Consider the following 10,585-nt stretch of genomic DNA (forward strand, 5'->3'; position numbering starts at 1 on the left):
GCCAAGTTAACCATGGGGAGAGCTCAAGTAACCTATGCCCTATGGCAACCTGTGTCCAAACTAAAGACTCAACAGAAAAGAGTCCCCCAAAACTTGTAAGCCTACCTACCCTAAAATCCCCACCTCAATCCAAACCCCAATAAACACCATACACGCCACTGGGCAAAAAGTTTTTTATTTTCCCCCACATTCCAGCTCTTCGCTTTTTCTAAAACCTTTTCCAACTCAGAGCCAAGGCCCAAGAAGTTGATTCACACCTGAGGAGAAAGAAGAAAACAACAAAACAGGTCGGAGAGCTGCTAGAGGAAGCTCTGAGATGTGTGCAGAAATGGAGGAACGAGCAGAGGGAGTGACAGCTAGAGACCAATACAGGCATTTGATCCCAACTAAGGTAGCCTCAGGACTCCAGGATGTGCCAGGGGCAGGAAGCCCTCCTTTCCCAGTCCAAGGTTGAGAGGGTCCTGTCATTTCCTGTCCCAAGTAGGTGGCTGGGGCATTTAGGTCCAGCCATCAGCAAAATAAGCAGAGTTGATCTTGAGCTTCCAGTTCCTCTGGCCTGATCAGTTTCCTGAGCCTGAACTATTTCCACTTTTCCCATAGTAACTTCCCAGGGCACCACAGCCAGCTGAAGCTGAGACCAGTTCAAGAGCTGGATGCATAAAAACATGGCTCTCAGATTACATGCACCCTCCCTCTGACAAGTGAAGATGTTTTGCAGAAATATTTTTTCCCTTAGTGGGCTGACATGTGAACCTAATGACCCCCACCCATTGCTATGTTTGTGAAGCTGATTCCCTCCAAAGATCTTGTTAACAGAATCAGCTTTTTCTAAAGGTAATGATGACTAAATGGAAGAGAGAAGGTGCATGTCAAGTTCTTGGGAACATACTACGTCCCCAGTAAACGGGTATCATCAATGAGACTCTTCTGAGCAGTTCAAGTTGAATTTTACAACATTTTCATCATAAAACTGGGTATCGGAATTTCAGGACAAAAGCAAGACAAATATGGTTCATATCCAGGACGAATCATCAAATGCGAACCCTCTTAACTCACCATTGTTACCCAAATGCTTGGATGCGAACTAGTTATGGGTGAGTCTTAAAATCACAATGTTGCTTGAAAGAAGTCAGCCACAAAAGAATGTGTATGATTCTGTCTACATAGGTTCAAAAATAAGTAAAACCAAACTATATTATTTAGGAATACATACTTGGCAATAAATTATAAAGCAGGACAGTAGTTATTTCTAGGGAGAGGGAGGGCATAGTCAGGAAGGAAGGGACTATGGGGGTTTGTGGACTGCTGGTAATATTCTATTCCTTTCCTCAGTGGTATTTATAAGTATCCACTTTATAATAATTTGCCAAGCTGTCCTTTTATGGTATTGGACTTTTCTACATAAGTGTTAAATATTTTATAGTAAAAAAGTTAAAGTAATTAGAAAAATATTGAATGCTCACGGTATCAAATTGTTCCCAGTCCCTAAGGGAAAGCTGTGGTTGAAGAGGTTCTCGGGGACTCAGAAGCAGCAGTCTTTGAGGAAAAGTCCAAGGATCTGCTCTACCCCAGTTACAACCTCCACGCCCACCCCATTCCCTGCTCCCGCAGGACTGGAGCAAAGAACCTCACCTGAGAAACAAGTCGGGAACTAGGCCAGTGCCCTCAGAGCCGGGTTCTAGACCAGTGGGACTCCCGGCGCGGGTGGAAGCACATAGCAGTGACACAGCAGAGAAGGCCACAGAAGAGAAGCAGGAAGGAGCCCAAGACCAGCAGCCTGGAGCCACACAGAGCCAGCTCCTCCTACGGAGGGGTACAGGGAGGGGAGGAGGAGATCTTAATCCAGCCCAAGGGCTATAGAGGGAGCCTCCATGAGGGAGAGGGCTCTCTACATCTAGGGAGCAACTAAAGGGAAAATGTTATTTTCATATAAGTTGACATTTATTTATTTAAACAGGGTCTCACTCTGTCACCCAGGCTAGAGTACAGTGGTGCGATCTTGGCTCACTGCAACCTCCACCTCCTGGGCTCCAGTGATCTTCCCACCTCAGCCTCCTGAGTAGCCGGGACCACAGGTATGTGCCACCATGTCCAGCTAATTTTTTTTGTATTTTTTGTAGAGATAGGGTTTCGCCATGTTGCCCAGGCTCGAACATTTGTCTTGATGGTTTGAAAACTACTTTCTTGCCCAGCTATCAACCTGAACCCCCATCATGACTCCAAGAGATAGGAAACTTCATTATGATCCACGTTTTAAAGATGTGTAAGCGGCCGGGCGTGGTGACTCACACCTGTAATCCCAGCATTTTGGAAGGCTGAGGAGGGTGGATCATGAGGTCAGGAGATCGAGACCATCCTGGCTAACATGGTGAAACCCCGTCTCTACTAAAAATACAAAAAATTAGCTGGGTGTGGTGGTGGGCGCCTGTAGTTCCAGCTACTTGGAAGGAGGAGGTAGGAGAATGGCATGAACCTGGGAGGCAGAGCTTGCGGTGAGCCAAGATTGCACCACTGCACTTCAGCCTGGGTGACAGAGTGAGACTCCATCTCAAAAAAAAAAAAAAAAAGTGCAAGCAGTGCTAGATCTAGAAACCAGATCTCTGATTCCAAGTCCCAGGTTACGTTCCTCATGGGGTTTTTTCTTTTTTTTTTTTTTTTTTGAGACGGATCTTCAAGGATCATCCTGACCTGACGGAAGGTGTGGGTTGCAATCCTGGCTCTGCCACTTAACCAGTTGTGTGGCCTTCGGCAATTCACTCCCTCTCTCTAAACCTGTTTCCTCATCTGCAAAATGGGATAATAACACCTACCTCAAAAGGCTATTTTAAGATCAAATGAATTAATGAACCCTAAGAGCACTTTGTGCATTATAAACTGCTGTACACAATGCTCTTTGGTAAATGCCACCTTCTGTGTGAAGCACTCTCCACAAATGTTCAAGTTAGGGTTAATGGCTCCTTACTCTGTGTTTGCATAACACTTTGCTCACATCTTTCTAATAGCAATTAGCCCATTTGCCTCTTATTACAGCTTCTGAACTCCTTTGAGGTAGAGAGAATGTTTTAAAGACAACAGTAAACAATAATAGCTGTCACTTATCAAATCTCTATGTCCTAGGCACTGTGCTGGGCACTTCACAGTCATTCTCATTTAATCCTTATTTGGTGGAATTAAGAGATAGGGTCATGTTTTCTGTTTTACAGATGAGGAAGCTGACACTCAGAGATGTTTAGACACTTGTTCTAAGTCACACAGCCCCCAAGGCAGGGTTATAAAACCTGTGCTTTTTCTACAACGTAGAATTGTTTCCAGGGGCCTTCAAGATACAGCAGTCAGCAGGCAGTCCACAAAACCCTGGCGACCCATCCGAGGCTCTTACCGAGGTCAGCAGCTTGGTCAGCACAAGGCCTTCATGGCTCCAGACACTAACGCACTCCTCACCCATTCTAGGGCTCAGGGTGGCATTTCCAGCCCCCTCCTCTGAGCAGGATATGGGTGGCTGACTGGAGGGTAGGATTCCTGGAACGGCACTAAAATACAGGCAGGTTCCTGCAGTCCTTTCTGTGGTCACCCTGGCTGTGATAAGGACCAGCTGTCCTGCAGAAGATCCTGTGAAAGGCACAAAAGATGGAAGAAAATGAGGGGTGACGCGGGAGCCTCTGTCTTCACACTTCTATTCTTTTCTTTCTTTCTTTATTTTTCTGAGATGGGGTCTCACTTTGTCGTGCAGGTTGGAGTGCAGTGGCACGATCCCAGCTCACTGGAGCCTCAACCTCCTGGGCTCAAGTGATCCTCCCACCTCAGTCTCCCGAGTAGGTGGGACTACAAGCATGCACCACCCGCCTGGCTAATTTTAAAATTTTTTTGTAGAGACAGGGTATCACTGTATTGCCCGGGCTAGACTCAAACTCCTGGGCTTGAGTCCTCCTGCTATCTTGACCTCCTAAAATGTTGGGATTCCAGGCATGAACCACCATGCCTGGTCCTATTTATTTTTTAAGGCTTTCTTTAATACCAGGTATTTTGGCATTGATTCTCTTCAATAAACTATTCCACATACCATTATTTATATCACTGAGAAATGAAAATAACTTTGTATCAATATAAACACAAATTAAGTTGTAATTTAAATTAATTTAAATTATAATCAATACAACAACCATACCAATACTCGCAAGGCTGCAGTGAAATGGGCAGATACACATTGCCCATGTCAGTTTGCATAAACTAGCTCATCCTTTTTAAGAAAGCAGTTTCTCACTTGGTACCAAAATCCATTGAAAGGTTCTCACCCTATTTTAAATTAGTGGGGAAAGGATGGCCTCAGTAAACGGCCTTGGGAAAATTTCCATGTAGAAAAAAACATAGCGTCAAACTGTTATCCTATAACATAAAACAAAGTCCAGATGTATTAAAGAACTATACAAACTAAAAAAAAACGTAAGTATTAAAAGAAAATACAGTATATTTTATTTTATTATTATTATTTTTTTTTTTGAGATGGAGTCTTGCTCTGTCCCTCAGGCTGGAGTGCAGTGGCACGATCTCGGCTCACTGCAAGCTCCGCCTCCCGGGTTCACGCCATTCTCCTGCCTCAGCCTCCCAAGTAGCTGGGACTACAGGCGCCCGCCACCACACCCGGCTAATTTTTTGTATTTTTTAGTAGGGACAGGGTTTCACCATGTTAGCCAGGATAGTCTCGATCTCCTGACCTCATGATCCGCCCGCTTCGGCCTCCCAAAGTGCTGGGATTACAGGCATGAGCCACCGCGCCCAGCCATTTTATTTTATTATTTTTGACACAGAGTTTCACTCTTGTTTTTGCCCAGGCTGGAGCGCAGTGGCACGATCTTGGCTCACTGCAACCTCCACCTCCTAGGTTTAAGTGATTCTCCTGCCTCAGCCTTGAGAGTAGCTGGGATTACAGGCACCCACCACCATGCCCAGCTAATTTTTTGTATTTTTAGTAGAGATGGGGTTTCATCATGTTGGCCAGGCCGGTCTAGAACTCCTGACCTCAAGTGATCCACCTGCCTCAGCCTCCCAAAGGCTGGGATTACAGCAATCAGCCACCATGCCTGGCCAGAATATTTTCTAATTTTAAAATGAGGAAGGCCTTCCTATGAAAGACACAGAACCTAAAAGTCTTAATAAAGGACAAGAGTGACAAACCCCTCTCATAAAAATTAAAGACTTCTATGCAATGAAAGATAAGTTAAAAAAACAAGTAACATATTGATTGAAAATACCTATATTTAAATGACAAAAAGGATTACTATCCAGAATAAAGACCTTCCACAAATCAAGAAGACAAAGACAAATAACTTAAAAGAAAAATGAACAAAGCAAACAAACAGGTAATTCACAGACAACATGAAAACAGACAATAAACCATAAGAGGTTCAACCTTACTAGCAATCAGGAGAAAGTAAATTAAAACAATTGGGTAATAGGCCAGGCCTGGTAGTTCATGCCTGTAATCCCAGCACTTTGGGAGGTGAGGCAGGAGGATCACTTGAGCCCAGTAGTTTGAAACTAGCCTGGGCAACATAGTGAGACCCCATCTCTACAAAAAATAAAAAAGTTGGCCAGGCGCAGTGGCTCACGCCTGTAATCCCAGCACTTCAGGAGGCCGAGGCAGGCGGATCACAAGGTCAGGAGTTCAAGACCAGCCTGGCCAACATGGTGGAACGCCATCTCTACAAAAAAATACAAAAATTAGCTGGGCATGGTGCCACGTGCCTGTAATCCCAGCTACTTGGGAGGCTGAGGCAGGAGAATCTCTTGAAACTAGGAGGCAGAGGTTGCAGTGAGCTGAGATCGCACCACTACCCTCCAGTCTGGGTGATAGAGCGAGACTCCATCTCGGGGAAAAAAAAAAAAATTAGCTGGGCATGATGGCGAGCACCTGTAATCCCAGCTACTCAGGAGGCTGAGGTGGGAGAATGCTTACTGCAAGTCCTGCCTCCCAGGGATAAACAATCCTCCCACCTTAGCCTTCTGAGTAGCTGGGACCACAGGTGTATGCCACTATGCCTGGCTATTTTTTTTTTTTTTTTTGTATTTTTAGTAGAGACAGAGTCTTGCCATGTTGTCCAGGCTGGTCTCAAACTCCTGAGCTCTAGCAATCTGCCTGCCTTGGCCTCCCAAAATGCTGGGATTACAGGCGTGAGCCACCACATCCGGCCCTAACTGTACACTTCCAATGGGTGAATTGTATTGTGTATGAATCATATCTCAATAAAACTATTATATATCTATTTAAAAGTAAAAAGAATGAGAAAGAATTGTCCCAAGTCTGCATATATCAGACACATTCCTTATTTTTGTTAACGTACATGTACACCTGGACAGGCAGAGACCCACTCCCCTGATACATACATACTCATAGGAGAATCTTAGAATGATAGTATTGTAAAGGACCTCAGAAGTCAAAAAATACCACCCTCTTCCATCCCTCTTTATCTCAGCATATTTTAGATAAGGCAAATGTCATACAGGGATTAATGGCATCCACTGACATTTTCACTTTCTGTCTCTCTCGCTTGTCATTTTCCCAGAACACTATAGCTCTTTGGAAATTTATGTTGTCTAATTTTTTTCTGCATCCTTTGTGGCATACAGAACTATGCTAAGCACATAGCGGGCCCTTATGACACTGGTTTAATTGAATATGGTTCTCTGATATCCCTGAGGAAAAAGGGGTCTCTAAGAGGAGGTAGCTAAAGGATGAGAAAACAGTAGGTCAAATCTAGCCCATTTCATCCTACCTCCAAAGATAGACTCAAAGAACGTCAGAACTGGCAGAGGAAGAAAGCATTCATAGAAAACCTACCCTGTTGGCAGCATGTTTACTGAAAGCCCGAATCACAGAAGTGACTAAAGTCCAGGGATGTGTCCAAGGTCATCATTGGTGAGGTCAGAGGTAGGGTCCAGCCCTGAGTGTTCTGATGCCCGACCCCACAGTCCTCTGTGATCTCACCTTACTTTTTTTTTTTTTTTTTTTGGTGGGACAGAGTCTGTCTCTGTCACACAGGCTAGAGTGCAGTGGTGTGATCTCTGCTTATTGCAACCTCAGCCTTCCGGGTTCAAGAGATTCTCCCGCCTTAGCCTCCCAAGTAGCTGGGACTACAGGCGCCTGCCACCACACCTGGCTAATTTTTGTATTTTTGTTTGTTTGTTTGAGACGGAGTCTCACTCTGTCTCCCAGGCTGCAGTGCAGTGGCACGATCTTGGTTCACTGCAACCTCCACCTCCCGGGTTCAAGCAATTCTCCTGGCTCAGCCTCCCGAGTAGCTGGGACTACAGGCGCACACCACCAAGCCTGGCTAATTTTTTTTTTGAGACTGAGTCTTGCTCTGTCGCCCAGGCTGGAGTGCAATGGTACGATCTCGGCTCACTGCAACCTCCGCCTCCCGGGTTCAAATGATTCTCCTGCCTCAGCCTCCTGAGTAGCTGGGATTACAGGCGTGTGCCACCATGTCCGGCTAATTTTTGCATTTTTAATAGACATGGGGTTTCACCATGTTGGTCAGGCTGGACTCGAACTCCTGACCTCGTGATCTGCCCGCCTCGGCCTCCCAAAGTGCTGGGATTACCGGTGTGAACCACTGTGACCAGCCTACCCAGTTAATTTTTGTATTTCTAGTAGAAATGGGGTTTCATGGCAGGGTGCAGTGGCTCAAGCCTGTAATTCCAGCACTTTGGGAGGCCGAGACAGGCGGATCATGAGGTCAGGAGATCGAGACCAACCTGGCTAACATGGTGAAACCCCATCTCTACTAAAAAATACAAAAAACTAGCTGGGCGTGGTGGCGGGCGCCTGTAGTCCCAGCTACTTGGGAGGCTGAGGCAGGAGAATGGCGTAAACCCGGGAGGCGGAGCTTGCAGTGAGCTGAGATCCAGCCACTGCACTCCAGCCTGGGCGACAGAGCGATACTCTGTCTTGAAAAAAAAAAAAAGAAATAGGGTTTCACCATGTTGGCCAGGTTGGTCTCAAACTCCTAACCTCATGATCCGCCCTCCTCGGACTCCCAAAGTGCTGGGATTATAGGCATGAGCCACCGTGCCTGTACTATTCTTAATTTTTTTTTTGAGACAGAGTCTTGCTCTGTCACCCAGGCTGGAGTGCAATGGTGCAATCTCGGTTCACTGCAACTTCAGCCTCCTGGGTTCAAGTGATTCTCCTGCCTCAGCCTCCCAAGTAGTTGGGATTAGATGCGCCTGCCACCATGTCTGGCTAATTTTTGTATTTTTAGTAGAGACGGGGTTTCACCATATTGGCCAGGCTGGTCTTGAACTCCTAACCTTGTGATCCGCCCTCCTCGGACTCCCAAAGTGCTGGGATTATAGGCATGAGCCACCATGCCTGCACTATTCTTAATTTTTTTTTTTTTTGAGACAGAGTCTTGCTCTGTCACCCAGGCTGGAGTGCAATGGTGCAATCTCGGTTCACTGCAACTTCAGCCTCCTGGGTTCAAGCGATTCTCCTGCCTCAGCCTCCCAAGTAGTTGGGATTAGATGCATCTGCCACCATGTCTGACTAATTTTTGTATTTTTAGTACAGACGGGGTTTCACCATGTTGGCCACGCTGGTCTCGAACTCCTGACCTCAAATGATCCACCTACCTCAGCCTCCCAAAGTGTTGGGATTACAGGTGTGAGCCACCAAGCCCAGCCTCTGATCTCACCTTTCAATCCCATCTGACTACCCAGGACCGTGGCCTGGAATATCCGGGTCTTGTTCCTGTCTGGACTGTCTCCGAAGTTCAAGGTGGTCAGTAAGCCCACGACGTGAGACCCTCGCCACTTCCCTGTGACTGTCCCATTCCTGGGACACAAGGTCAGCTGGCCAAAAGATCTCAAAAAAGAGACCCAGTCCTGTGAGCAAAAGAAGGGTGGGAGATGGGTGAGATGAGATTAGCAGCAAAAGCCTGTCTAGGTTGGAAGGAAGAGCAGGTATGGGGGTGGGAAACTTACCTGGGGGATGTCAGGGCTGCGCAGGCCAGTCCTGTGGGTGAGGAGGAAGCTGCCAAGGCCCAGGCCGGAGAGGCCAAGGAGCAGCAGGATCAAAGTGGCACAGACCAGAGGTGGGTGGTGGGCCAGACACAGGTGCAGGTTGTGCCCTGCCTGGCAGTTGCCCATGGGGAGCAGAGGGGGCTGAGCCTCCGGGGAGAGCCTGCTGGAGGACAGGGAGGGAGAATGGGACAAGAGCACCTCTTTCACGCAAAGAGAAAAGAAAGCTCAGAGAAGACAAGGGACTTTCCAAGGCCACACAGTAAGTGGCAGAGCCAGAACAAGAATCCAAGGTTCCCGACTCCAAAAGTTCATCTCCCTGCACTGCTGGATAAATATTTGCTGCATTTAATTTCTGAAGTAATCTAAGTGGAGGCAGAGCAGGGCACTCCGTGGTGGAAGAAGGAACCCAAAAGGGAGATTTCTCAGCTGGAGAAACAGGAAGCACTGTTCTGGGGCGAGGGTTTGGCTGAGGAATAGTTCCAGCCAGAGCCCAGACAAGGGAAGATTCTGGAGAAGAACTCCACTGTGCAGCTAAACGGCTAGATCTGAATCCCTTTCTGTTACTCACTGACTCTGTGAGCTTAAGAATCCATGAAATAGGAGTTCTAAGAACACCAAGTAATAAGGATTAAACGTGGTGGATGAAGCAATCTGCGTGGTATTTGGCCATGCAGAATTCAACAGATGTCCATTTCCTTTCTCTTTCTCGTACAGATTCTCAAAACCGGGTAAGGCGAGGCAAAAAATACTGTGGGGGAAACTGAGGCTCGCGGACTTTAACATAGGAGGGGTAGGGCCAAGATCTGAACCCTGTCTCCTGCTTCCAAGTGTGGTGCTCCTTCCCACGCAAGATGCGACAGCCTGATGGAAAAGAACTTCTGGAAGGCGAAGAGATAAACAGCGGTGGGGGGAGAAGGAGGGAGACACGGAAATGCAGGTGTCACAAATGCTCAGCCCTGCCCCGCCTCCCGTCCGGCTGGAAGGGGGTTAAAGGGAGGGGAGGGTAGAGCCTGGGGGTCCGCGGCCGCTGGTGCACCTGAGCACCCCCTCCCCGGAAAGCCCCCGCCCCGAACGATTGCAACACCCTCGTCCCCTCCCGGTCTCGCGCGTCCGATCCGCCAGCCGCTCGCTCTTACCACTCCGGGCCCGGCGGAGGCCGGCACCCCCTGCGACGTCACGCGCGGGGCCGCGAAGGGGCGGGGTCCGTGCTCCGCGCTTCCTTCCCCGACCCTCCTCCCCGCGCGGCCCCGCCCCAAGGACGGGTCCGCATGCGCAGTGGCCACGCGGGCGCCAGCCACGCAGCTCCCCGCCAGGGTGGGGGCGTACCAAAGGGACACCCGAGGAAGGGGCCACCGGGAAGGAAAACCTCCGCGGGAAGAGTGGAAACGGGAGGAAGGCCAGGGAGCAAGTGCGAGAAATGTCGCAGAAGCCCACAGGCTCCCTCCAGAGAGACTGGCGAGAACTGCCCTAGAAACTTGTCGCGGGCATTTTTGGGCTGTGCGTCCCCCACCCGCGCCAATAGCACAGCCCAACCGCGCCCGGGTTCCGGGTGAGGACTCGGCAACCG

General features: G+C 48.2%; 1 protein-coding gene across 6 annotated transcripts; it reads right to left on the minus strand.

The window, feature by feature from the left end:
• Window positions 1-159: 159 nt before the first annotated feature.
• On the minus strand, window positions 160-10,282 carry TMEM219 (transmembrane protein 219). 6 transcript variants are annotated; one of them, XM_007989673.3, is made up of 6 exons: window positions 10,155-10,281; window positions 8,980-9,181; window positions 8,691-8,880; window positions 3,380-3,609; window positions 1,633-1,803; window positions 160-257 (listed from the first exon to the last, which is right to left on the minus strand). In XM_007989673.3, the coding sequence occupies exons 2-5, from the start codon at window positions 9,142-9,144 to the stop codon at window positions 1,666-1,668; spliced, it is 723 nt and encodes a 240-aa protein (XP_007987864.1). In that variant the 5' UTR covers window positions 9,145-9,181; window positions 10,155-10,281; the 3' UTR covers window positions 160-257; window positions 1,633-1,665. The 6 variants fall into 6 exon arrangements, with proteins under 6 accessions (XP_007987864.1, XP_037845583.1, XP_007987874.1 ...); XM_037989655.2 differs by having other exon boundaries at window positions 160-1,159; XM_007989683.3 differs by having other exon boundaries at window positions 8,980-9,178; window positions 10,155-10,278.
• Between the last annotated feature and the right edge of the window lie 303 nt (window positions 10,283-10,585).

Source organism: Chlorocebus sabaeus, chromosome 5, assembly GCF_047675955.1.
Source record: "Chlorocebus sabaeus isolate Y175 chromosome 5, mChlSab1.0.hap1, whole genome shotgun sequence".
NCBI lineage: Eukaryota > Metazoa > Chordata > Mammalia > Primates > Cercopithecidae > Chlorocebus > Chlorocebus sabaeus.

What these genes read in the sequence shown, in the direction of transcription:
- TMEM219 (XM_007989673.3), bottom strand. Translation starts at nt 9,144, where the DNA reads ATGGGCAACTGCCAGGCAGGGCACAACCTGCACCTGTGTCTGGCCCAC. An exon ending in TAGTCAGATGGGATTGAAAG is followed by an intron (nt 3,610 to 8,690) that starts GTGAGATCAGAG and finishes TGCCTTTCACAG; the next exon opens with GATCTTCTGCAGGACAGCTG. An exon ending in TGACCAAGCTGCTGACCTCG is followed by an intron (nt 1,804 to 3,379) that starts GTAAGAGCCTCG and finishes ACCCCTCCGTAG; the next exon opens with GAGGAGCTGGCTCTGTGTGG.